General features: G+C 36.9%; 1 protein-coding gene across 9 annotated transcripts; it reads right to left on the bottom strand.

Moving 5' to 3' along the window:
• Positions 1-201: 201 nt before the first annotated feature.
• On the bottom strand, positions 202-27,407 carry MTIF2 (mitochondrial translational initiation factor 2). Of its 9 annotated transcripts, XM_032652590.1 has the most exons (16): positions 26,109-26,188; positions 25,544-25,716; positions 24,743-24,833; positions 24,006-24,231; positions 23,533-23,644; positions 17,427-17,598; positions 16,802-16,962; positions 15,714-15,890; positions 13,628-13,767; positions 7,509-7,633; positions 6,040-6,244; positions 5,430-5,682; positions 4,628-4,768; positions 2,848-3,012; positions 971-1,111; positions 202-421 (listed from the first exon to the last, which is right to left on the bottom strand). In XM_032652590.1, exons 3-16 carry the CDS (start codon positions 24,784-24,786, stop codon positions 249-251), a joined length of 2,235 nt encoding a protein of 744 aa, XP_032508481.1. In that variant the 5' UTR covers positions 24,787-24,833; positions 25,544-25,716; positions 26,109-26,188; the 3' UTR covers positions 202-248. The 9 variants fall into 9 exon arrangements, with proteins under 9 accessions (XP_032508481.1, XP_032508485.1, XP_032508483.1 ...); XM_032652594.1 differs by lacking the exons at positions 24,743-24,833; positions 26,109-26,188 and adding an exon at positions 27,372-27,407 and having other exon boundaries at positions 25,627-25,716; XM_032652592.1 differs by lacking the exon at positions 24,743-24,833 and having other exon boundaries at positions 25,627-25,716.
• Between the last annotated feature and the right edge of the window lie 283 nt (positions 27,408-27,690).

Consider the following 27,690-nt stretch of genomic DNA (forward strand, 5'->3'; position numbering starts at 1 on the left):
AGATTCACTGATATACCAATAATTAACAATTCCCTTTAGCCATATTCTTTCCCTACTCCAGGATTTCTAGTTGGACGCATCCTTAAATAAGGTTTCCTAATTCTGTAGCATTTTGACAGTTACACCTGTTAATGCTCGGCAGAACTTTCTGACCAGTGGTGAGTGGTGAATTATTACCTTTAGTAAGACGAAACTAGTTGCTCTGTAATAAAGCAAAACATTTAATCATTTACATTTTTAACATAATTTTAAAATCCTGGGTCCCAAGAAGTCTTGGCTAGAACTTCCTTTTCTTCGTAACAGACAATATCATCTCCCACTTTAAATTCTATCTTTTCTTCATCCAAACTAAGACCACAATCCATTCCAGTTTTGATGACTGAAATATCATCTTTATGGTGTTTCAGTGAGATTAATGAGCCTTAAAAAAGAGAAAAAAACTTATGGTTCATATAACTCAAATAAGTACCCAACAAGTGCAGTTGTAGTCTGGTGTTAAAAGGAAAATTACACTGAAATTCTTACAGATTTTACAGTCCTGTCTTGTTAAAAGATGGGACGAAATACCAGGGAAACCAAAGAAAAATGAAGTTTGCTATAAACAAGATGTGATTTGTAGCGAAAAGTACTGTCTCCCTTTTCAAGGTTAACACTTTACAGGGGATGGGGGTTATACTCGGGACGATGAAGACGATGCAGGCACAAGCTTAAGAAAGGATGAAAATATAATGATGTGGATCCGAGTGTAGGAGAGACATGGCTGGAAAGGTAGTTTGGGGCCAATTTTTAGAACCTTAGAAAGATTTGGGGACTAACAATCCTGGGAGAGTCATTAGGACTGGAGGCCAGATATGAGTTAGCAAGAAGTGGCCTGAACTAGGATTATGGGAGTGAAAGATTTCAGTTACCCAGGATCATCAGGTTTTGGTGACTGGATATGATATTATAGAAACAGTTTTATGTTGCTTACCCTTCCAAATAACATGTCCATTACGTATTAATTTAAATTTTTTTTGTTTTTCTAATTGTCCCTTTTGGACTCTGCAGCCGGCCACAGGAACTTTTTTCTTCCCTTCTGTTATAGAGAAGGTAGCTAGTATAGAAGCCTCACCTTTAGGAAGAAGAGAACATTAAGTATACAGAAAACAAAAATTCTGAGAAATATATAATTTCTGACATTTGGCAGAGTAACAGTTAAAGGTGTGAGAAAAATTACAAACTCGTGCAAGAAAGTCCTAATTTTCTCTAACTCAACCAACTTTATTTTCCTGGCCAATATTAGAAATAAAAACATGAAAATCCTTGGGTATTCTTGGAAAAGAAAATCAACAAAACTACATGTGCTTACCAAAAGAATGAAAAATAAATGAAATGTTCCCTTTTTTGGATGAACAAAATGCAATAGAAGATGCTATCAGTTGATAAGATTAGTATAATTCCTGTCTGCTCCATGAAAACCTAATTTTCAGTTGTCCCTCAATATATTTTCTTGAATGGACCATCCGTTGTTGCCTAATTTATTTTTAATCTCACCATGGGTAATTTATATACACTTAAGAGTACTAATTCTGTGAGTCAGCTTAATTTTTTTTTACTGACTGAAATTTAAAACAAATTCCAATAATGTCACGGTACCACACACTATAATGTACCAGTTTTCTAGAATTAGTGTTATTTGGTGCTCACTTACCCCTGGAAACCCTCATATGACTCAGTTTTCCAAATTGCTCTTAGCACAAGAACATACAAATCTCTGTGTGATCATGTTAAGTAGGTCAGAAAAGGCTAAAATAAATCTGTACTGTGGACCAAAAATGCAAATACTGAGTCTCATCATGAGGAAACAGACAAATCCAAATTAAAGTACATTCAACAAAATCACTGGCCTATATACACTTCAAAAATGTCAAGGTCAAAAGACTGAAGAACCTAATCTGTGATCCTGGACAGAGGGAAAAATATATATTTATAAAGTACATTATATAGGGACAATGAACAAAATTGGAACATGGACTGTGACTTAGATAAGAGTATTAATGTTCAATTTCCTGAGTTTGATACTTGTTCTGCAGTTTTATACGAGAACATCCTTGTGTTTAGGAAATGCAAATATTTACGGGCAAATGAACACATCTCAAATTTACTATCAAATGGCCCAGAAAAAAAAAGTGTGTGTGTGTGTGTGTGTGTGTTTGAAGGGGGAGGACTAAAGCAAATGGGGCAAAATGTAAACAACTGGTGAACTGGGAGGGATTTGCTTATACTTTTCCAGTAATTTTTCTGGAAATATAAAACTATCATCAAAATTAAAAATTAACCAAAAATATCCAGATGTGGGGAGGAAAAAGAAGAGATAAACTGATTCAGTCCATCTGAAATACATTTAGCCGTTAAACTGGCCAAGGGATATGTTAGAAAAAAATATTTTTAAATGTTTAATATTTAAATGTAAATTTTCTTCTCATGGTGGATTTCTTTGCCAGCTGCTGGACAAAATCAATGGCTTCTCCCACAACACTGTTAATAATGTTTATGCCTCCCATCCCAGTCTACTCTGCAGTACAATTAGTGGTTTATGTCTAACTAGAGGGCAAGTTCTTACTGCCTTATTTGCCTTTGTATCCTCACAGCCAAAAGCACAACACCTTGCAGAGGGCAGGTGTTTATAATTCATACGAAGTTACACTGAACCTTTATCTATAGTAGTCATTTTTTTCTAGAACACAGGATATGTGTTGGAACAGTGAACATATTTAAACAGCAAAATATATTTCCCTTAAACTTTGCTTTCAAGTGTTATTTACAGCAGGTTAGATACGAATGTTTAAACATTCAGTGAACACTCACCTATTGTGTGCTCTTCCACAATGCAGGGCAATCTACTGCTCAGTTCCTCCTGCAAATCTTCAATAAGACGGTAAATGATTTTGTGAAGTTTAATTTTTACTCCTTTTTTTGCAGCCGACTGCTGGATAACATTGCCTGCATTCACATTGAAGCCGTATATAACACCTGGAAAGCATAAATACAATAAAGTAGCACAAATATTGCATTAAACAGTTTGTCTTCCAAGCAAAAACACAAATCTAAATTTTTTGCTTCTATGTAAATTAAAAGTGAGTAGGAGAGGTAAATTCTATAATTTTTTCTCATGAAAACTAGTTAATTTTTTTAAATTAATGAAAGGATTTTATAAATTCTATTGTGGCTTATTAAACAAGGAAGATTTCTTTATGATTTTTAAATCCAATCATTTAAGGAACATTATTTTAAATGACCATTATGTGCAAGGCAATATGCTAAACGAAGCTTTCATACCAGAGAAATAAGAAAAAAATGATTAGAACTGAAATACTACATTATTTTAATACCAATTCTGTTATTAATTATAATCTTATAGTCTACAACTTTTGTTGTTTGCTCTTAGATATTCAGCTGGCCAAAAGATATTAAAAAAATACAGATGACCCTTGAGCAACACAGGTGTTAGGGGCACCAATCCTCCGTGTAGTTGAAAATCCGAGCATAATTTATGGTTGGCCCTCCATATAAATGCGGTTCCTCCACATCCAAGGAGTTAACCAACCTCGGATCTTGTAGTACACTGTAATATTTACTATTGAAAAAATCCATGTATAAGTGGACCCGCAGTTCAAACCCGTGTTGTTCAAGTGTCAACTGTAGTTACTTAATTGGTAAAGTTCAAGAGTTGTTTAAGAAATGAAAGAAGTTCCACGGAGCTGACCATTTTACCAAAGAACAAATAATGTATTTAACTGCAAATACCTTGGGGGTGTGAAAAAAAATTTATGCAAATGGCTTAATCAGGAGAAAAACAGAACCACCTTGAAAGTCTTATTATCATTAAGAAATCATTCAATGCATCATACTATCTGCATTAATAGAAAAGTCAGTGCCCATAAAATACTTTGAAATAACCAACATTATTGAAAACATCTTTTCAGTAGTAAAGGTAGCATCTAATTCAAATCAAGTTAGGTCATGAAGTACCCCCTTCCTAAATGATTCATTAATCACTCAATAACATTGGTGCTTTGCCTAGATGTTAAACCTATTTAAAGCGACAGTCATGCAGTCATGAGTCCCCTTTCCGTGTACCGTAAGTTTGACTCACAAACAGTCCCCTTGTCTTCAAGGCATATAAAGCTAAAAAGAGCTTTTGATTTAAGAAAAATATAAGTCGTAAAATTATAAGTAAACAAAAATAGGCAACCAAAAGTAAAAGATGAAGGAAAGTACTGAGTAGGCTGATTGCAGATTAAAAAGCATTCAAAAAGTCTAAATGAAAGAGAGAGAGAACCAATTCTGGGTTGGCGGGGAACCTGGAAGTGGTGAGGAGGCAGTAATGGTACATTCAAGAAATACTACTGGGGCTTGAAATAGTTCCCCAAAGTTTCAGTACAACAATGACAGCCACAGTGGAGCTGTGGCTGCAATACTGCACATCCCATTTGCTCTCAATCACTAGCTGAGACTGAACTGCAACAGGAAGGGGGATACCGATGGGGGTAAAATGTCAGGTGTGACTAGCCCAGCAAGAAAAGACAAATGGTTCAGAGTATGCTCTAGGGAACACAGTTAAACAAACAGGAAATGGAATCCTCACCATGAAATGTTTCTGCAAGGTTAACATCATTTTCACTAATATCACCCACACCAGAATGTACTAACTCTAGTTCACACTCATGTGAAGCATCATAGGTATCCATAATGTTCAAAATGGCCTCTACGGAACCGTCAACATCACCTAAATGCAGCAAAAGTTTAAAATTACTGGTGATAGGAGTTAGAAATTAACAGACACAAAAATGACAATAATCTATTTAAAGCAATAAAAGGAATAGCATTTACCACAAAATCCACTTTTCTTTAGGTTTAGCATTATAAATATCTACTTAACTGAATAAAGTATAAAGAACCAAATGTACATTTACAACAAAATCCACTAGATAAATGTTTACTAAGGAAATCTCCCCCAGTGAGGGGGTGGGCAAAAAGGGTGAAGAGGGTCAAAAGGTACAAACTTCCAGTTATAAAGTAAATATGTCATGGGAATATAATATGCAGCATGGTGACTATAGTTAATAACACTGCACTGCATATTTGAAAGTTGCTAAGAGAGTAGATATTAAAAGTGCTCATCACAAGAAAAACAAATTTTATAACTAAGGATGGTGACAGATGTTAACTAGACTTATTATGGTGATCATTTCACCATATATGCAAATACTGAATCATTATGAAACTAATATAATGTTACATGTCAAGTATATCTCAATTTTTTAAAATTCCCCCCCAAAATACTGAAATCATTTTGGCTTAAATTTAATGGCCCAAATTAATTGTGAGAATGACGAAATACATATATTCCTAAAATGAGATGTAAAGTAAAATCTTTTAAAAGTCACCTTTAATAATTATAGGAAGTACATTTGAATCTCCTCCTGCTTTTTCTTTTGGCTTTAAGGGCTGCTGCTGTTTTTTTATTTTGTACTTTATAAATGACCTTGCCTTCCAGTGCAAAGTGCCATACTTCTCGCGGGCTTTCCGATGTGCTTCTTGGTGTTCCTTTCGCTTTTCTTCTATTAATTCCAGATCCTCTTTATTTTTCTCCTGTTCTTGCTCATACTTCCTCCAGTGAACAACTTCACGTGCCCTTGGCTTTATAGGGGAAAAAAAAAAAGGGAATTATTTAACTAAATAGAAACCAGTAACTGCTGGTTTTTTCCTCCACTATGAAATCAGCCTAGCTCATATATGAAACCACTAATTTTAAAGTTTTAAGAAACTTACAAAACTTTTATATGGAGGCTTTGTGTAAATTTGAAATTATTTAAAAATCTTATCTCAAATTTTAAAAGCCAAATTTTACAGCCAAACTCTAAAATGACATCACTGGCCCCCCCTCACAGCCTGTTACAGTACTGAATTATTTATTACTTATTTGGTATAACATTATAGATTGATATTTTAAATCATTATATCATATCTACTGTAGAGGAATTAAGCTTGATATACCTCAGATTCTACTTCAAGAATTTCATCTCCTGCAGAAGGGAAGTCTCTCCAGCCTATAATTCCCACTGGCATGCTGGGACAGGCCTCATTGATTACTTTGTCATTTTCATCAAACATTAAGCGTACTTTTGCCCAACTCTTTCCAGCAACCAGAATGGAGCCTTTTCTCAAAGTTCCTCTTTGAATTATAGCTGTAGTAACAGGACTAATATGAAAATAAAAGTATATATTCTTAATGCCATAATCATGGTGTAATGGCACTTTCTCAGTAAAGATATCTTTATGAGATTAAAAATATATAATTTGAACACACAGGGTTAATTCCACCACTTCTCAACTTCTCAGTTTTTCATACTATAAAGACATTTCTTCAAAATTACAGGCTAAATGTCCATCAATGGAAGAATGGATAAAGAACATGCAGTATATATGTAAAATGGAATATTATAAAACCTTAAAAAAAGAATATCCTGTCACATGCTAGAATACGGATGAACCTCCTGGACGAACATATGCTAAATGAAATAAGCCAGTCAAAAAGGACAATATTATATGATTCCACTCATAGGAAGTATCTAAAGTAGTCAAAATCATGGAAACAACTACTGAAAGATAGCTGCCAAAGGCTGGGTGGAGGAGGGCGGGGAAATTAGTGCTTCATGGGTATAGAGTTTGTTTTGCAAGATGAAAAAGTTCTAGAGATCTGTTGCACAACAATATGAATATACTTAATGCCACTAGACTGTACGTTTCAAAATGGTTAAGATGGTAAATTTAATATTATGCAATTTTTACAATTAAAAAAAAGAAAACAAAAAACATTTCTTGTAAGGTTATGGTAGTGAAGGGTGCAGACAGCTAAGTGTTCTGACAGAATCCTAATCTCCTTTCTATAATTTGTTAAGCAGTGAAAAGACCTCTTTTGCTAATAGGGAGGGAAATTAAAGAAAACACTATTCCAACAATCTTACTATATATTAATGGGTAAGAACATAAAGAATTTAGAAACCCTGAAATGCAACAATTGCCATTTTATTCCAAGTTATGTTAGTCTATAAGGCTTTAGCAATATATCAAGCAAATTGAACTACTAAGTCACCTAAATATGACTACTAAATGTATACACATATTTGCTAAGATCTACTGATAACTGCATGTTTGTGTTCTGTGTGCCAGTGCAATAAAATACTTCTTATTTTTATTTTAAAAATATATATATTTTTTGGCTGCACCGCAGCGGCATGCAGAACTTCCCCAACCAGGCATCGAACCTGTGCCCCCTGCAGTGGAAGCGTGGAGTCTTAACCACTGGACTGCCAGGGAAATCCATATTTTTTAAAACAAATGCTTTGAAAATATTGTTCAGGGACTAACAATAATGTGCAATAAACATAAGATACTGTTATATAATCAAGTCACAAAAACAATGAAATAACATTATTAGAAAGCAACCATTTTAACAGACCTACCCTCTTCCTTTGTCTGTGAAAGATTCTATTACTGTTCCTTCAACTGGACCAGTAGGGTCTGCTTTCAATTCTAACATTTCTGCAAGAGCAATTGTTGCCTCTGCCAAAGCCATCATGTTATCGCCCTTTAATAACAAAAAAACCTGTTAATATACATTAATAAATAATATCTGTAAATGTAAATACCAGTATCAGAAAGCCAAATAATCCTCGACAGTTACACTTTTCTCTTTATGCATTAAAAACATGAATTATACAACACTACGAGACTAGATATCAATTACAGGAAAAAAATCTGTAAAACATACAGACACATGGAGGCTAAACGATACACTACTTAATAACCAAGAGATCACTGAAGAAATCAAAGAGGAAATAAAAAAATACCTAGAAACAAATAACAATGAAAACACGACAAACCAAAACCTATGGGATGCAGCAAAGCAGTTCTAAGAGAGAAGTTTATAGCAATACAATCTTACCTCAAGACACAAGAAACATCTCAAATAAACAACCTAACCTTACACCTAAAGCAACTAGAGAAAGAAGAACAAAAAACCCCCAAAGTTAGCAGAAGGAAAGAAACCATAAAGATCAGAAATAAATGAAAAAGAAATGAAGGAAAAAATAGCAAAGATCAATTAAACTAAAAGCTGGTTTTTTGAGAAGATAAACAAAATTGATAAACCATTAGCCAGAATCATCAAGAAAAAAAGGGAGAGGGCTTCCCTGGTGGCGCAGTGGTTGAGAGTCCGCCTGCCGATGCAGGGGACACGGGTTCGTGCACCAGTCCGCTAAGATCCCACATGCCATGGAGCAGCTGGGCCTGTGAGCCATGGCCGCCGAGCCGCGTGTCCGGAGCCTGTGCTCCGCAACACGAGAGTAAGAGGCCCGCGTACCGCAAAAACAAAAAAAAAAGGGAGAAGACTCAAATCAATAGAATTAGAAATGAAAAAGCAGAAGTAACAACTAACACTGCAGAAATACAAAGGATCATGAGAGATTACAATAAGCAACTATATGCCAATAAAATGGACAACCAGAAGAAATGGACAAATTCTTAGAAAAGCGCAACTTTCCAAGACTGAACCAGGAAGAAATAGAAAATATAAACAGACCAATCACAGGCACTGAAATTGAGACTGTGATTAAAAATCTTCCAACAAACAAAAGCTCAGGATCATATGGCTTCACAGGCGAATTCTATCAAACATTTAGAGATGAACTAACTCCTATCCTTCTCAAACTCTTCCAAAATATAGCAGAGGGAGGAACACTCCCAAACTCATTCTACGAGGCCACCATCACCCTGATACCAAAACCAGACAAAGATGTTACAAAGAAAGAAAACTACAGGCCAATATCACTGATGAACATAGATGCAAAAATCCTCAACAAAATACTAGCCAACAGAATCCAACAGCACATTTAAAGGATCATACACCATGATCAAGTGGGGTTTATCCCAGGAATGCAAGGATTCTTCAATATACGCAAATCAATCAATGTGATACACCATATTAACAAACTGAAGAAGAAAAACCATATGATCAACTCAATAGATGCAGAAAAAGCTTTTGACAAAATTCAACACCCATTTATGATAAAAAGCCTTCCAGAGGGTAGGCATAAAGGAAACTTACCTCAACATAATAAAGGCCATATGTGACAAACCCACAGCCAACACCTTTCTCAATGGTAAAAAACTGAAAGCATTTCCACTAAGATCAGGAACAAGACAAGGCTGCCCAGTCTCACTGCCATTATTCAACATAGTTTTGGAAGTTTTAGCCACAGCAATCGGAGAAGAAAAAGAAATAAAAGAAATCCAAATCGGAAAAGAAGAAGTAAAGCTGTCACTGTTTGCAGATGACATGATACTACACACAGAGAATCCTAAAGACTCTACCAGAAAACTACTAGAGGTAATCAATGAATTTGGTAAAGTAGCAGGATACAAAATTAATGCACAGAAATTTCTTGAGTTCCTATACACTAATGATGAAAAATCTGAAAGAAAAATTAAGGAAACACTACCATTTACCACTGAAACAAAAAGAATAATATAGCTAGGAATAAGCCTACTTAAGGAGATAAAAAACCTGTATGCAGAAAAATATAAGACACTGATGAAAGAAATTAAAGATGATACAAACAGATGGAGAGATATACCATGTTATTGGATTGGAAGAATCAACATTGTGAAAATGACTCTACTACCCAAAGCAATCTACAGATTCAATGCAATACCTATCAAACTACCAATGGCATTTTTCATAGAACTAGAACAAAAAATTTCACAATTTGTATGGAAACACAAAAGACCCTGAATAGCCAAAGCAATCTTGAGAAAGAAAAATGGAGCTGGAGGTATCAGGCTCCCAGACTTCAGACTATACTACAAAGCTACAGTAATCAAGACAGTATGGTATTGGCACAAAAACATAAATACAGATCAATGGAACAGGATAGAAAGCCCAGAGATAAACCCACGCACAAATGGTCACCTTATTATTGATAAAGGAGGCAAGAATATACAATGGAGAAAAGACAGCCTCTTCAATAAGTAGTACTGGGAAAACTGGACAGCTACATGTAAAAGAATGAAATTAGATCACTCCCTAACACCATACACAAAAATAAATTCTAAATGGATTAAAGACCTAAATGTAATGCCAGACACTATACAACTCTTAGAGGAAAACATAGGCAGAACACTCTATGACATAAATCACAGCAAGATCCTTTTTGACTCATCTCCTAGAGAAATGGAAATAAAAACACAAATAAACAAATGGGACCTAATGAAACTTAAAAGCTTTTGCACAGCTAAGGAAACCATAAACAAGATGAAAAGACAACCCTCATAATGGGAGAAAATATTTGCAAATGAAGCAACTGACAAAGGATTAATCTCCAAAATTTACAAGCAGTTCATGCAGCTCAGTATCAAATAAACAAACAACCCAATCCAAAAATGGGCAGAAGACCTAAATAGACATTTCTCCAAGAAGATATACATATTGCCAACAAACACATGAAAGAATGCTCAACATCATTAATCATTAGAGAAACAGAAGTCAAAACTACAATGAGGTATCGCCTCACACCAGTCAGAATGGCCATCATCAAAAAATGTACAAGAATAAATGCTGGAGAGGGTGTGGAGAAAAGGGAACCCTCTTGCACTGTTGGTGGGAACGTAAATTGATACAGCCACTATGGAGAACAGTATGGAGGTTCCTTAAAAGACTAAAAGTAGAACTACCATATGACCCAGCAATCCCACTACTGGGCATATACCCTGAGAAAACCATTGTTCAAAGAGTCATGTCCCACAATGTTCACTGCACCTGTATTTACAATAGCCAGGACATGGAAGCAACCTAAGTGTCCACAGACAGATGAACAGATGAAGAAGATGTGGCACAGTTACACAATGGAATATTACTCAGCCATAAAAGGAAACGAAACTGAGTTATTTGTAGTGAGGTGGATGGACCTAGAGTCTGTCATACAGAGTGAAGTAAGTCAGAAAGAGAAAAACAAATACCATATGCTAATACATATATATGGAATCTAAAAAAAGAAAGAAAAAATGGTTATGAAGAACCTAGGGGCAGGAGAGGAATAAAGATGCAGACGTAGAGAACGGACTTGAGGATACGGGGAGGGGGAAGGGTAAGCTGGGACAAAGTAAGAGTGGCATGGACTTATATACACTACCAAGTGTAAAACTGATAGCTAGTGGGAAGCTGCCGCATAGTACAGGGAGATCAGCTCGGTGCTTTGTGACCACCTAGAGGGGTGGGATAGGGAGGGTGGGAGGGAGATGCAAGAGGGAGGAGATATGGGGATATATGTATAGCTGATTCATTTTGTTATAAAGCAGAAACTAACACACCATTGTAAAGCAATTAAACTCTAATAAAGATGTTTTAAAAAAAACCCCAAAACATGAATTACCCTATTTGACAGAAGGAAAGAAGGAAGAGAGGGAGGAAGGGAGGGAGGGAAGAAGAGATAAGCAAGAAAATCTGACCCAGGGACTGATCTTGCAACGAAAAGTGGCCATACATATATAGATAGATATTATATATATAATATATATATTATCTATCTATCTATCTATTTTTAAGAATATCTACTAGAGTTCGTTAATACCCTTTTTTTTTTTTTTTTTGTGGTACACGGGCCTCTCACTGTTGTGGCCTCTCCCGTTGCGGAGCACAGGCTCCGGACGCGCAGGCTCAGCGGCCACGGCTCAGGGGCCCAGCCGCTCCGCGGCATGTGGGATCTTCCCGGACCGGGGCACGAACCCGCGTCCCCTGCATCAGCTGGCAGACTCTCAACCACTGCGCCACCAGGGAAGCCCTGTTAATACCCTTTTATAAACACATGCTTCTTCCACCCTCTGTCCTCCATCTGTCTCTACAATTGTGTTTTCTTCCTCTCACTTTCTTTACAGTGCTACATTACAATTGAAGTTCTATCCAATTGGACAAGCTTTCACTGATTTCATCTGATCCACTCAAGAATCCTGTAAAATAAGTAAATCAAACACTACTTACTCTTATTAAACAAATAAGGAGAAAAAACACTGACTAGACCCAAACTATAACCTATACTCTGCAACTACCCAGCTGTACAACCTTGGAAAATCAGTTCACCTCCTGGATCACCTTTCCTCAACTGTAAAATGAAGGAGCTAGATTAGGTGATTCTTTCACCTTTAATGATCTATGTCTACTATGCTTTCTAAGTCTCCAAGATCATGCAGCTGATTAACGGGTGATGGAACTGGAACTGATGGACAAGGGATTTTTCCATTCTCCATGTCAGCTAAGAGCTTGCTCACAATTGTTACAATATAAAGCAACAGAAACAACTGTAACAAAACTAACTAAACACTTTTCTTACCCATCTACTTATTCCTAGTATTTATTCCAATTTACAAAATGCTGCTCTGAAAAGCAGAGCTGGGGTTGTTTCTTTGCATGAAGAGTCCTCTATTCTTCATCAGAAAAGAAAGCCTCATCTTACTTCCCTGCCACTCTCTTACCTCCATTCCCAGGATTCATCTTTGCCATGCCTCCAAATTTGCCTAATCAGCTTTACATCTATCTATCTACTCATCTAATATCTGGGCAGAAAAGGTGGTCATGTCTTCAAATGTTCTAATCTTGCCATCTGGTTTTCACATCATAGTAACAATCAAGGTATAGTAGGAAGAAGACAAGTAAGGTGGCATTTTATGAGTTTCAGAGAAAAAGAGGCAAAATTTTACTATTAACAGAGGCATAACTTCTAATCATCTTGGAGGTAACAAATTTAGGAAAAGTAAAGATAAAATGAGACTTAATTGGAGGAAGGTGGCCAAATAAAGTACAATTTCTTCATCGAATGATCAGAAGAAAAAGAGTCCATATTACGAGTAAACCATGGAATATGGTAAGAATGGACAAAAAAAGGAAATTTTTACTTAGCAGCAACCTGTATAGGACAAGAGAACTGGAAAATGCTATCACAAAGCAGGTACTGAGCTTCCTTGGTGTATTTTATCCAGAAGAGAATAATTGGTAATTTAAAAGAAAATGGAATTCATCATAAATAACATTATAAAACTTATAGCAGTTTAGTTCACAGAAACACTGAGTCAATCAATAACAAACTGAACCCAAATATTTCAACACTGTATTAGTAAAACGTTTTATTTGTTTAAATTTCTCTTAAATGCCCTAAGACCTATTGTATAGTTTTTCACTTTAAAAACAAGCACTTTTTATTACCAACTGAATTTCGTTTCTGCTTAAAAGTCTTTATCCTACTATTATCCTATCCCCACATCATTCACCACTTATTCTCCTCATTCTAAGTACCTCGTAGTAAGAAAAGCATAGGTAAACCTGACCCCTCTGGATTGATGACTAATCTTTCTGAGCCTAATTTCTAATCTGCCAAACTAGGATAATGATACCAGCTTTGCCTAGTTCTCAGAGAATTTTTAAAACAACAACAGAAATTATGGATGTCAAAATGTTCTCTAGGTATAAGGCACTAGGTGCATGATGTGTAGCACTCCCATCTGAATACACTGTCTCTGAGGTGCCCGCACTTACCGTGAGTGCAGAAACATGCACTGCTTGAACGTCACCTCCATAATCCTCACATACCACATCATAAGCTAGCAGTTCTTTTTTCACTTTCTCAGGATCAGCCTCAGCTTTGTCACATTTGTTTATGGCAAGGACAATAGGAACTGAAAGAGACAGAGTTAAGAAGAGTGCAAATGACGACACTTCAACTCCAGGTATTCACAATGAAAGATGCCAACGTTTTCTTGGCTTTCTCTTGACCCAGCGGATGTATTTATCTAACAAAAGACCTAAAAAGACCCACTTTACACCCACCTACTCTGCTTTATACACATGAAGGATTCCAGGTGAGAGATGTCAAAACTGCAATTATAAGATTCTGTATTAAGAATATGCAATTATGATTATTAAAAAACAAAAACACACAACAGTACTTAGGGTAGAGAAAGGACTATCCTTAAATCTGAAAGCAAGATCAGCAACTACACTAGAGATAATCTCCAGAAAAAAAAAAATCAAGAGAAGATTCTAATTCTAATACCACTAGACGATTTGCCTCTTCTTTCCAGGAGTTCCCTGTTAAAACCCAACATCTCACCCTGGGGTGAAACTAAGTACCATTATTGTAAACTTTCTTTTAGGATTTACAGCAATTCTTTCTTCATACACACTTAGCTGAGTGACTGACACAAAGTAGATTCTCAATAAATGTTTACTTAATGAATGAACCAAATAATCTTATAATCTACTTGTCATTACTAAACATACCCTTTCATTAGAGAACTCACACAAAATTCTAGGAGATAATTCTCTGATTGAGTTTCACCAACTCTGCAATTTTCTCAGGTATCAAAGGAATAGAAATTGAAAATAGACACGAAAGAGCTATGCAATCCACAGCCTATTATTATGAAAAAGTACATTCTATATCGATCAGCTGGAACTTAACAGGCACCAAGAGAACAGGTACAGAAAGCATGATGTAAGGAATTTATCATATCTCAACCAACTGCTTTGTTACAGGGTCCCTGACAGATTTACCACTCTTATTTTTATTATATTCCCTAGGATCATTAAGAACATAGCCCATTCCACAAAGGTAGTTTTGAGGAATTAAAAAATAAAGAGAGGAACACAAGCTAGAAGACTAGATTCCAAATGCAGGCATGTTGCAAATTAACATGGGGAAGTTCCTGCCACCCTCTGGGTCTTAGTTTTCATGTTGTGAGATGAAAAAAACACTGGACTAGATCAATGATTGTCAACCCTTTCTTTTTTTTCTTGCCAACAAACCTAGGGGAATATGATGCATTCCTTCAGGTACATTTTCTCAAGACAACAGTATTTTCTCAGTGGGTGTAGGGTCATATCACAATAAGAATGAATGTACAAAGTATGTGTGTGGTGTTTATTATAATTTTTTTTTCTTGGCCACGCCACGTGGCTTGCAACATCTTAGTTCCCCAACCAGGGATTGAATTCATGCCCTTGGCAGTGAAAGTGTGCAGTCCTAACCACTGGACTGCCAGGGAATTCCCTATTATTACAATTTTTAAATGGAGAAATAAGGGAGAATATAGCCAAGTATTTTCCAAAAGTTTCGATTTTATACCTTTGACCAAATAAGAACTTATTTAAAGCAGATGAGGGAAAAGTCTCTTTTAGAGAAGAATTCCAGATAATAAATGAATAAGGAATAACAATTAGAATATCACCACTTTGTAACTCCTAATGAATTGAGGTGATGGGTACATAGGGGTTCATTATTCTAGGCTTACTTTTATAGCTATTAAACGTTAAAATGTTTTTTAAAAAGTCATTTGAGACTGTTAAATTGTCACACCATGCCAAGTAAGTAAACAGTAGAGGAAGGAATATACTTGTGGTCACAAGTCCCAAGTTGAATCCTGCTATACTCTTCTAAGTAGTTAATGTCTTTGGGAAAACAATTCAACTTTCTTTGCACCTTACCTGTAGAACAGGTATAATAATCCTGGGATTGCCAGGAAGATTAAATGAGCGACATGTAAAAACAGTGACTTTGTAGTAGATCCTTTAAAAAAAAGAAAGCAACTTCCTTCCTGATACATGTAAGTCAGCCACACAGTACCTTGAGCATCTTTGGCATGCTGAATGGATTCTACAGTTTGTTTCATCACTCCATCATCTGCAGCTACAACCAATATGATAATGTCAGTGACCTGAGCACCTCTGGCTCTCATTGCTGAGAAAGCAGCATGTCCTGGAGTATCAAGAAAGGTTATCTTTTCCCCAGAAGGCAGAGAAACTGTGGAAACAGAAATCCAAGAACTCTGAGCACTCAAATATATACTTCCTTAATACAAAGGAATATACATGACTTTATCAACACAATCAATAATTCTTCAAAATAATTTTATTCTTTCCATTAATCTTAATCAGAACAATGCATTTGGATCATCACTCCACAATGAAAAGTGATAACATACCAGTGAGACCTTTAGGGTTTTCTTTTCATGTAATAATTTCAAACTAAAACTCAACCTATTTCTAGAATATAACTATTTTCATAAATGTACCAACTGGAATATATTCTTGAGAAAAAACCAGACTGATAGTTGTTTAGGCAGCCACTCCTGCATTAGCAAACACCAGCTGCACAACTGTCTTGAGCAACAGAGGCAATTTAGTACACAGTCAGAAGCTCCAGGATTTGAGTTCAACAGCCTTGGGTTTAAATGCTGGCTTTGCCACTTTACTAGCTGTGTACTTTGAGCAAGTAACTCAACCTAAACAAGCCTCAGCCTCCTTATATGTATGTAGGAATATTAATACCTACCTCACGATGTTGCGAAGATAAAAAAAGATAAAGCATATAAGGTGCTCAGAACAGTTCTGGGCACATGCTAGGTGTTCAGCAAATGACAGCTGTTACTCAATTATGAGTGGTAACATTATGACAACCTAGCATTGACAATTGACAATGACAATGAGCATAGGCGCATTAAATCAAACTAAGAATGAGCTAGAATACAAAAGGTATAACTTTCTTCTTATACACTGTACAAAATAACCTTTATTAACCACCAGCTCTACATTTCATCAAACCAATGGCTTTAGGCTTTTACTTTAAATTCATATATTTCATACGGTGACACTATTTTAAGAAAATAATATGTGGGGTTCCCAAGTACATTGTAAGGTGATCTGTGTTCATACCAAGAAAGGCACCAATGTGCTGAGTGATGCCTCCAGCTTCCATTGCTGCCACTTGAGTTTTTCGCAGTTTGTCAAGTAACGTCGTTTTTCCATGATCAACATGGCCCATTATAGTAACAACTGGGGACCTTGGTATTAATAAAGCTGGATCCGCCTGGGGCCTACAATTAACAGCAAAGGAGTTTCATTTCTTAAATATCAGAAACATTTTATAGCCAGTGAACTGATCTGCAGTTATCTCTGTGAACTACCATTAACAATAAAACCCAACATTTAGCTTTGATTAGACATAACTATTTTCCTCTTCCATACATACAATGACTTATGATAAAATAATAATGACTGCCCACCTACTGTAGGCATCTTCATAACAGTGAGCAAAACTGAAAAAAATTTTAAAATTCAGGATCAATATATACACTCAGCAAACTACGAAAAATAACTCTTAGAGTTTTATAATAACCTGAATATACTTTTTGATACTTTAAGCACTTTGAAGAAAAGTTTAACCTATACTCACACATCATTTTAATTGCAAAAGGAATTTTAAGGCAAATTTTTCCATTAAAAAGTGTGAATAAAACAATGTGGTCTCCTTCCCCCAATTTATACAGTTAAGTTTTACCTTTTTACAGCATCTTTATTTTCTCTGACTTTGTCCTGTTTTAATTTGCTCCATTTTAACTTCATCCCTGACTTCTTTATCACTTCTTTGATCCAGACTTCATCTAAATGTGAGTGTGCTTCTAGTGAATCTATGTCAACAGCAGTGTTCAATAAAGATTCATATACACAATCTGGGTGAAACGAGATAAAACCTTTTAGGATCACGAATTAAATGTTCCAGAAAGTGACCTCTATTGATAAACATCTATATAAACAATACACTCAATGAGAGGAATAACTATATAAGCTATCCGTTTCTCTAATGTTAACAAATCACAAAAAAGTTGAAAAGAAAATAATCTTTAAAATATGATACAGGGAGTTCCCTGGCGGCCCAGTGGTTAATACTTTGCCTACCAATGCAGGGAGTGCGGGTTCGATTCCTGGTCGGGGAGTTAAAATCCCACATGCCTCGAGGCCAAAAAACCAAAACATAAAACAGAAGCAATATTGTAACAAATCCAATAAAGACTTTAAAAATGGTCCACATCAAAAAAAAAAGGAAAAAAAATATGATACATTTATATTAATTGATATTTCTGCATATTCATAAATATTTGAATATTTACCATGTACCTTATGAACTACCTGAGCAATTAATAAAACATTAAATTGCATGTCGATTCTCATTATTCAAGGTAATTATGTTCTATAAACTCACTGGGAACAGTGAATTAGCAAATACTGAATCATTGCTCTGAAGGGAAATACAGGGTTACGTTCCTTCAGCCTCCGGTCACAACATTTTCATCAGCTATATCTTGTTTTATGTGTTTTTGTTTAAAGACATCTTATTCAATATATGTTGTTGATTCATTAACATTATACTCACAGTCAACAGCACTATACTATAACTAATGCCTCAATAAAGCTTATCTAACATATGTATTTTCTCTGTAAGGCACATTACAGCCTTCTTGTAGTCAGTAACACTAAACAGCACTTCAGCACCATGCTGAGGGGCCATTTTAAACGGCGAAATCACTAAAAAAAAGCACAAAAATGAGAAAAACATGGCACTAAATAAACCACAAAAATGACACTTGTTTACAGTATGAGAGGAGAGAAGGCAGAGTGTGGCCTTGTTTGAACCTCAGCTAGTAATGCGTGATCAGGTCAGGCAACTCAAATTTTTCACCGCTCTGTGCATGTCCAGGAATGACTACAAAAGCATTTCAAGTATCAATTTTGGGGCTACAAATACATTTTAGGGAATTCGCCAATTCAGAATCCCCAAATAATAAGGATTGACTATATTTACATATGTATATACATAAATATATGCACACACACACATACAGTATCACAGAATACATGTACACACTCTATATGTATCTATTTAGGATGTCCAAAAAGTAGCAAAACATAGGAAAAATAATTACTTGTTGTTTTCATTTTATTTAATGTGCTTTAATTCCAGTCATATTTTCCTGTGGGTAATAAATAAAGTATCAGTGGTGATAATGAAATAACTAGTTTTATGCTTCCAGACTTTCAATTACCCTATAAATATATATTTTGAGAGACAGATATAAAAGAAAGGCATCTTCAAACACGCATAATATTACACTAAAAGAACTTCCTATTCAGTAGTGTGCTGGTAAATGTTTACTCTGAGGCTCCTAAAAAAAAGTCCTGATTTATAGCACTTCCCAATTTCCATGGTACAAATACCCGCCACCAGGGGTGCCCAACCCCCTGTTAGGAACCAGGACGCACAGCAGGAAGTGAGCGGCTGGGGAGTGAGCAAAGCTTTATTTATATTTACAGCCGCTCCCCATGCTCGCATTACCACCTGAGCTGCGCCTCCTGTCAGACGAGCGGTGGCATTAGATTCTCATAGGAGCACGAACCCTACTGTACACTGCACATGCAAGGGATCTAGGCTGCAGGCTCCTTATGAGAATCTGATGCCTGATGGTCTGAGGTGGAGCTGAGGCAGTGATGCTAGCGCTGGGGAGCAGCTGCAAATACAGATAATCATTAGCAGAGAGGTTTGACTACACAGAGACCATAATAAACCAACTGCTTGCAGACTCAATTCAAAACCCTATCAGTGGGGCTTCCCCGGTGGCGCGGTGGTTGAGAGTCTGCCTGCCGATGCAGGGGACACGGGTTCGTGCCCCGGTCCGGGAAGATCCCACATGCCGCGGGGTGGCTGGGCCCGTGAGCCATGGCCACTGAGCCTGCGCATCCGGAGCCTGTGCTCCACAACGGGCGAGGCCACAACAGTGAGAGGTCCGCGTACCGCAAAAAAAAAAACAAACCCTATCAGTGAGTGGCAAGTGAAAACAAGCTCAGGACTCCCACTGATTCTGCATTATGGTGAGCTGTATAATTATTTCATTATATATTACAGTGTAATAATAATAGAAACAAAGTGCACAATAAATGCGCTTGAATCATCCTGAAACCATCATCCCCCCAACCTCACCCCCCATCAGTGGAAAAATTGTCTTCCACAAAACCAGTCCCTGGTGCCAAAAAGGTTGGGGGCTGCTGTCCCCCACCATGTCTGACTTCAAGCCACCAATATGAAGTCACTGAACAGAGATGAAAAGAGATGTGAAGCAGCACACTATTAAATAGTATTTCCACCACATCGGTACAATAAACGTAAATAACAAGATCATAGATTAACAGTAAAATGCAGTAAAATAATTAAGAAGTGAAAATATTAATGAGTATTTATTTACCTCCATTTATGACTTAATTTTTTAAATGGTTGTGTTTACACCAGCTCACATAATTCCTTATAATTTAGCAATAGGCTCACAAACTGGTACAAGCCAGCCTCAGCACCTCACTGATCCTACTCCATAATAATGCCAAGAAATGCTTTCTTGTGTATTTCCCTACCACATTTTTCCCCAAGAAAACACCTTTTAAATTAGGAGTATGGCACTATTGATACTATGTATAAAATAGACAACTAATGAGAACATACTCTATAGCACAGGGAAATCTACTTAAGGCACTGTGGTGACCTAAATGGGAAGGAAATCCAAATAAGAGGGGATAAATGTATATGTATAGCTGATTCATTTTGCTGTACAGTAGAAACTAACACAGCATTATAAAGCAACTATGCTTCAATAAAAATTAACTTAAAAAAATAAAAATAATAAAACATAAATAAACTAGGAGTATGGGATTAACATATACACACTACTATATATAAAATAGATAATCAACAAGGGCCTAATGTATAGCACAGGAAACTACTCAATATTCTGTAATAACCTATATGGGAAAAGAATGTGGAAAAGAATGGATATATGTATAACTGAATCACTATGCTGTACATCTGAAACTAACACAGCATTGTAGATCAATTATACTCTAATATAAAATAAAAATTAAAAAAAGAATGCTACAACATAAATTTCCTATATGGATATGCTCTCAGAAAACAATAAAACTCTAAACGTAAAAATTATAATGAGTACAATTCTGTTTCTAATAATGCTAAAAATCCTTAATAATCCAGTAACTATAGTTTTCCAATATGTTATCCTAAACTTTTGAGAGGTAGTTATACATAGGGATAATCTTTTTCCCTCTACATTAAATGCATATAGTATCAACATATTACTTTATCTTTATCCAAGACTTAAATATTTACATGTAGAAAAGTACCCAAAGCATTTTAACCAGAAATATTACATCAATTTTCTTTTTTGGCTGCACTGCACAGCTTGCAGGATCTTAGTTCCCCCACCAGGGATTGAACCCACACCCCTGGCAGTGAAAGCGCAGAGTCCTGACCACTGGACCGCCAGGGAATTCCCACATCAAGTTATTTTAACTGAGCCGGGGCAGGGGGGTTAGGATGTATGTACATTGCTAATATAGCAGTTAAAAATATTCACCATATGAAAACTATCTTAAATTCAAAAGAGGTATGATTATAATATTAAATAAGTTTCAAATAGATAACTTTTATTTAAATCATAGCAAATCAGTTTTGGATTTAGAGCACTGACCCACAGGAGTAAACCTGTATTTTAATTATTCTATTTATTTGGTGATACAAAGGAATTATGGTTATGTGTGTGTATGTTAATGTTTAAAAAAAAAAGAACTATCACTTAGTACTTATGTAAGTACTCATGGATTAAATGATATATTAATAATTGTTATCACTGGCTCATGCAAACATTATGCTTATCATTCCATTCCTTCTGCTTTCATATATATATGAAAAATGCCAATAATAAAAAGTTCTAAAAATCAAGTCTGTTATCAATATCATTTATAAAATCATATCAATACAGTTTTCCTTGGAAAAATTCTGAATGACATGGCCATGTCCATTTGTTCTCTTAAAGTTTTCTAGTTATAAAATGATTACATAATCCAATGCAAAGTTTAAAAAAAAAACACAAGATAGAGTGCTAATTTTCTATTCTTTGTGAGGATGTACTGTCACAAATAGTAGTAACACTTTCAGGCAGGATACACATTAAAACTCTAGCTCTGCTGTGATTTACAAAATAACAATTCCTGAGAGAAAATTTGGTCTGTGAATAAGAGCATCTGCTCTGGAGCCATACTCCCTGGGTTCAAAATCCTGGCTCCACCACATAGTAGCTGTGAAATCCTGGGCAATTATTTATCCTCTCTATGCCTTGGTTTCTCAATCTATAAATGGGGATAATAATCATACCTGCTTCTAGAGAATTGTGAGAATTATATGAGTTAATACATATAAAGTATTGGTATATAGTAACAGCTCAATAAATATGTTATTAGTAGTAATTTTTTGCCAAGTCTGCTTCACTTGTTACTTTATTTTGCTACAATAATAAGCTATTTCTTGTTTACTAAATTTTAATGTCAGTTTATAATGAAAACGAAATGAAAATTTTGTTCCAACAATCCTAAATTGGTAATAAATACAGTAGTCCCTCAGTATCTGCAGGGGCATGGTTCCAGGACATCCCCTGAATACCAAAATACATGGACTTTATATATAAGTCCCTTATATAAAATGGCACAGTATTTGCATATAACCTACACACATCCACCCATATATTTTAAATCATCTTTAGACTACTTACAATAACTAATACAATGTAATGTTATAGAAACAGTCGCTGATGCATGACAAATTCAAGTTTTGCTTTCTGGAACTTTCTGGATTTTTTTTTCCTTTTTTTTAATATTTCTGATTCACGGTTGGTAGAATCCACGGATGCAGAACCCTTGGATACAGTGGGCCAATTACAATTTTTATTACATTTCTAATAAAAATGGTATTATGAAAAGTTGTAGTTATGGACTTCCCTGGTGGTGCAGTGGATAAGAATCCGCCTGCCAATGCAGGGGACACGGGTTCGATCCCTGGTCCGGGAAGATCCCACATGCCGCAGAGCAACTAAGCCCATGCGCCACAACTACTGAGCCTGTGCTTTAGAGCCCGCAAGCCACAACTTCTGAGCCCGCGTGCCACAAATACTGAAGCCCGTGTGCCTAGCACCCGTGCTCCGCAACAAGAGAAGCCACCGCAATGAGAAGCCCACGCACCGCAATGAAGAGCAGCCCCCACTCGCTGCAACTAGAGAAAGCCCACGAGCAGCAACAAACACCCGACTCAGCCAAAAATAAATAAATAAATTTATTAAGGAAAAAAAAATGTTGTAGTTATTACTACAAATATTTTTCTGCTGGCACTACACTACAGAAATTGTCAAAATGAGTGCAATTAGAGAATTATAGAGAAACAAAAGGAAAGTAAATGAGTATAAATACAGTCCCTCAGTCCAAAAGCATTCTTTGGACTTATTCTAATAGTCCACGAGATTTCTGAGCAAGAAAGGTTAGTTCAAATTAAAAAAATCTTTTCCACTTTTATTAAAAGCAAAATCTTAGAGAACTAGATTTGGCAAAGAGCCAAGAAACTAATCAGGATTTGTCATCTAAAGTGAAAAATATTGGAATTACTTAACATCTTTTTAAACCACTAGTCTAATTTTCATCCTTGAATGCCTTAATCTCACTGCAAAAAAAATACCAGGTATTCCACGTTTCCATATTTTTCCTTATAAAATTATCTGGCTCACCTATGTCTTTTTCCATTGCTCTGGCCAGCTCCTCAACAGTCATTCCAATCCATACCTCCACCTCCTTTTTAGATTTTGTTGAAGATAACTGAGATTTCTGTGATTTTTTTTCCTATTAAATATTCAGAACACATAAAAAAGAAGGAAGAAAAAACTCTGAGATTTATTCTGGAGTATCTACCACAGTCAGGGCTCCTATTTCTACCAACACTCCCATAAATTGTTAAACCTTAGACTAAAATTTAAAATCCTGATTCCTTAATTCACTGTTATACACTGATATAAATAAGCAAATTAATCAACATTACTAAACAGCTAACTAGAACCTCCCTTCCTCACAAAGATTTAGTGCCTGGAATGTAGCATTAAGGCATAAAGATTTCAAAAATACTCAAAATGGATTTCTACTCAAGGCTCTAGGCACTTTTATCTCAGACCAAATAATAGAGAAACTCAGAGAAATCTAGAACTACCTTCTTTGTCACCAGAAGCCTATGTTGAGATAAAGCGGTCCTGATGAGCGCATGTGTCTGCCAGGGCTGGGGGTACAGCTGAGCTGTCCACACCAGGTAAGCAGATGAAAACACGTGCCTCCACTGTGCCAACATTCTTCTTTGATACAGGCTGTGCAGCTGCCTACAAATAGTGTGAAATCGTAGCAAGTTCTCCAACTTAAGTATCTTCTGGTTCATGTTTCTCCTAGGAAAAAAGTTTTCAAATACTATTTTGGTTAATATTGAAATCAAGTTAGTAAATATTAATTGGATATCTACTACACACAAAACACTGTGCTAGAGTTACAACAATGAGTAAAACTGGGTTCTCACCCTGAAAGAGCTCACAGTCCAGAGAGATGGAATTCCGTACTAAGTACTCTCTAGATATTAACTAGAACTATTGTTAATGTTCCTACCATAATAACATTGAAATACAATAACAAACTTATAAGGGTTCTTTTTTCACTCCTGAAACATCAACTAACCAAATCACAACTACAGTCATTTTTTTTTAAATGCAAATTTGCACTGATCAACTCTCTGCCAAACATTCTTTGGGAGGATGGGGGGAGATTATCCCTAGTTTAATGTACAACTTCAAAACATGCTATATAAGGACTCATTATCTGCCTTCTGTTAATCTCTCACTCCATCTCTTACGCTCTTATAGTTCCCTCACTCCTATCTCCCAAATTTTTGTTATTCTGTCTCACCTGTAATCTCCAACGGCTGTCATCTGATCTTTGAAACTTTGCATATGCTCCTTCTACTTGGAACTGTCTTTCAACCCTAACATTTTCCCCTCTTCCCAACCCCCCCCCGAAAAAAGATGCTTTAGAGTGGGAAGAAGGCACCCAATAAATATCTAATGAATAATGCCAATATATACCTATTGAATAATGCCTTTTGAATATTACTCTTGGGACAAAAGAAGAGTTTACTGAGAGAAAACCACAACAGACCTCAACAGTGTAGCTCAGAACTCAGTAGTATAGTCTTTTCCTCCTTGAGTCTTCTATTTCTTCTGATCACAACACTGAATTCTACAGCTTTGCTTTTCAGTGTTTAAGGGAAGGAGCAACTAAAATAACATAAGTACTAGTTTTCTCCTCAGCAGACGTTTCAAGAGTACCATCTTCCAGGCACTGCATCTGAGGTTGTTGATTCAAAGTTTAATAAGCAAGAGTCCCTTCCTTTGGGGTCCACTGTCTTTAAAATGTTCCAATATAATGATTCTTAAACACCTCAAGAATGGCACATTTAAAGAATCTTATTTAGGTACATTTCCCTGAACTAAGAAGTAAAGGGTGCTCAGGAAGCACAGAATTCCTTAGGGAAAAAAAAATTTTTTTTAATGACTCTAAAACCAGATTTAACAAGGACACAGATTAACATAATGGGAGGAAAAGTCCTACACGGAGATTAACCAAAGCACAACTATTTCACTGACGCAGGGATTCGAAAAACACATTGGCGGTCAATAAACCAAATACCAAAACTGAAAGGAACCTTACTTGCTACTTATTCCGAGCCCCTCATTTTAAAGAAAAGGAAAATGGAGTCCAGAGAGGTCAAAAAGCCTTCTCCAATGTCATACCGCTAGTTAATGACAGTCAGGACTAGAACCCAGGCTTTCTGACTCCCAATTCGGTGTTCTTTCGCCGCTAGTATATTCTTATCATGGAACCTGAAAAAGGATGTTGGAAAGAATGTAGTTTTGCTGGTGAAAACGTCTGAATGAAACAGCTAGAAGCCTTGGGAGTTATCTGAAAGGTAAAAAGAAGTCACGGTAGAATGTCGGATCTAGGGTGGCTTCGCCTGGAACCCGAGCCCAAAAAGCCTTGGGCACAGGGGAGGTCGGGGCGTGGAGGACACCTGCCGCGGCGCGCGGGGAAAGCAAGCAGCCGGCCGCTTCTGGTTGGATAGCGCTTTCGTTATGCCGAAAGTAACAATCACGCATGGATTAAGTGCGTAATGGAAAGCCTCCCTAAGGCGCAATGCTTGTCATCTGTGCCGCTAACACTTTAGGCCAAACAATACACGCCACCCGGGACGACACGGCTAAGAGACCCCACTCACTTAGCTCCTACGTAGGGACCAGGGCGCCGGAATTCTGACGCAGGTCAAAGATCACCTTCCGGACCCGTGAGGACTGTCAGTAGGCTAGTCCGTCTCAAAAATGGTCCCCCGCGGGCTTCCGGTACCGCCGAAGCGGTTCTACCCGGAACTCAGAAGTCCGATTTCGGAACAGCCCTGTTGCCGCTGGTACAGTCGCCCGGTGTACTCTGGTGGCGTGTCAGCAGCGAGTTTCTGCAGAACCCTTCGCTTTCTAGGAAGTAAATTACTGCTACTCTGGGGCTGTGAGCGGCCTCGATGTGTACAACTCAAAGGAAAGTTAAACGGGGAAATGTGGGAGAAATGATAAGTCCTTAAAAGACATACTAACAAAAAGGGGAAAATGCAAGGGAACGTGGCGATAGACCCAGTTAGTACTGGGCGAGGAGCGCTTTGTTTTTCAAAAGTCGCCTCGTGTGGGTGGCATTTAAAGTAATAAAGCTAGAGTGGGTTCCAACCCCAGCTCATCCCCACTTGTGTAGACTTGGGGACGTTATGTAAACTCTCTGTGCCTCCCCCCGCCCCCCATAGTCTGGCCGCCTAACTCATGGCCCTCCCCTTTTTTATGTTTGTCTCCCCAGTGCCACCGCAAAGATGTGTAATCAGTGTTGTTGAATGACTAAATGGAAACCTCTGTCCTGAAAATCTTTTTAATGAACCTAAACACTCACACCCTTGAAAACTATTGAAGTGCATTTCAATTGCTATCATTTTACTTACCTTTCACACTCACTGAAATGCCAATTTCTGCAAGAAAGTATTCTTTGCTCTCTCTGCCTTACCAAGTAGTTGAGAAGCAGAAATTGATTGAATTGAACATCAAAGTAAGTCATACCTTTTTCCCCCAATATTAAAGTGAAAATAACCAATATGTTTCTAATCATGAAGAAAATACAGGGTGTCAGGTATGTTCATTGTTACTGGGGTTTTGATGCTCTCAAGCCCTCCCATTGGTCAAAGCTGGGGAATATTATACACATGTGTGCACACATTTCCATCTACATACATTGAAAACCATGCGTTCCTACTGATATCGTGAAGTCCAATCTAACACCATAGGGTTCAAACTAGGCTTTTCCCTTTATATGTATGTAACTTCCTTTTCTGGCCGTGGGAAACCTGACTCGCATCAGCCTTAATATATTTACTTATTTAAGCAATTCCCCTGTGTGAAACCAATCTCCAATCTGGCCACCACCCCATCTCCTGCACTCATGCCCTCCTTACCTCTCTCCAGCTTGGACTCCCAAGGCCAGTTCACCCCTTGAAGTGGACATCTTCACCCTGATTGGATGTAAAATGTTAACATTAGGGGAACCTGGGTAAAGGGCATTTGGGAACTCTCTCCAGTATTTTTGCAACTATTCTGTAATCTAAATTTACAGCAATACAGGGCCACTGGAGCCCCCCACTCCTGCCCTACATCTGTGGATGGCCTGCCTTGCCCTTGCCCCTGATGGCTTTAGGACTGAAAACTTGTGGAAGGGGAGGGATGAAGAAGGGCTCCTATTCCCACTTCACCTTATGTCCTTTGTTGGTCTTCTAA

Source organism: Phocoena sinus, chromosome 13 (genome assembly GCF_008692025.1).
Source record: "Phocoena sinus isolate mPhoSin1 chromosome 13, mPhoSin1.pri, whole genome shotgun sequence".
NCBI classification, from domain to species: Eukaryota; Metazoa; Chordata; class Mammalia; order Artiodactyla; family Phocoenidae; genus Phocoena; species Phocoena sinus.

Coding starts and splice junctions, on each gene's coding strand:
- MTIF2 (XM_032652590.1), bottom strand. CDS start 24,786: ATGCAAAGTTTCAAAGATCAGATGACAGCCGTTGGAGATTACAG. Junction 16,963..17,426: donor AATAAAGATGCTGTAAAAAG/GTAAAACTTAAC, acceptor TGTTAATTGTAG/GCCCCAGGCGGATCCAGCTT. Junction 15,891..16,801: donor GCACATTGGTGCCTTTCTTG/GTATGAACACAG, acceptor CTGTTTCCACAG/TTTCTCTGCCTTCTGGGGAA.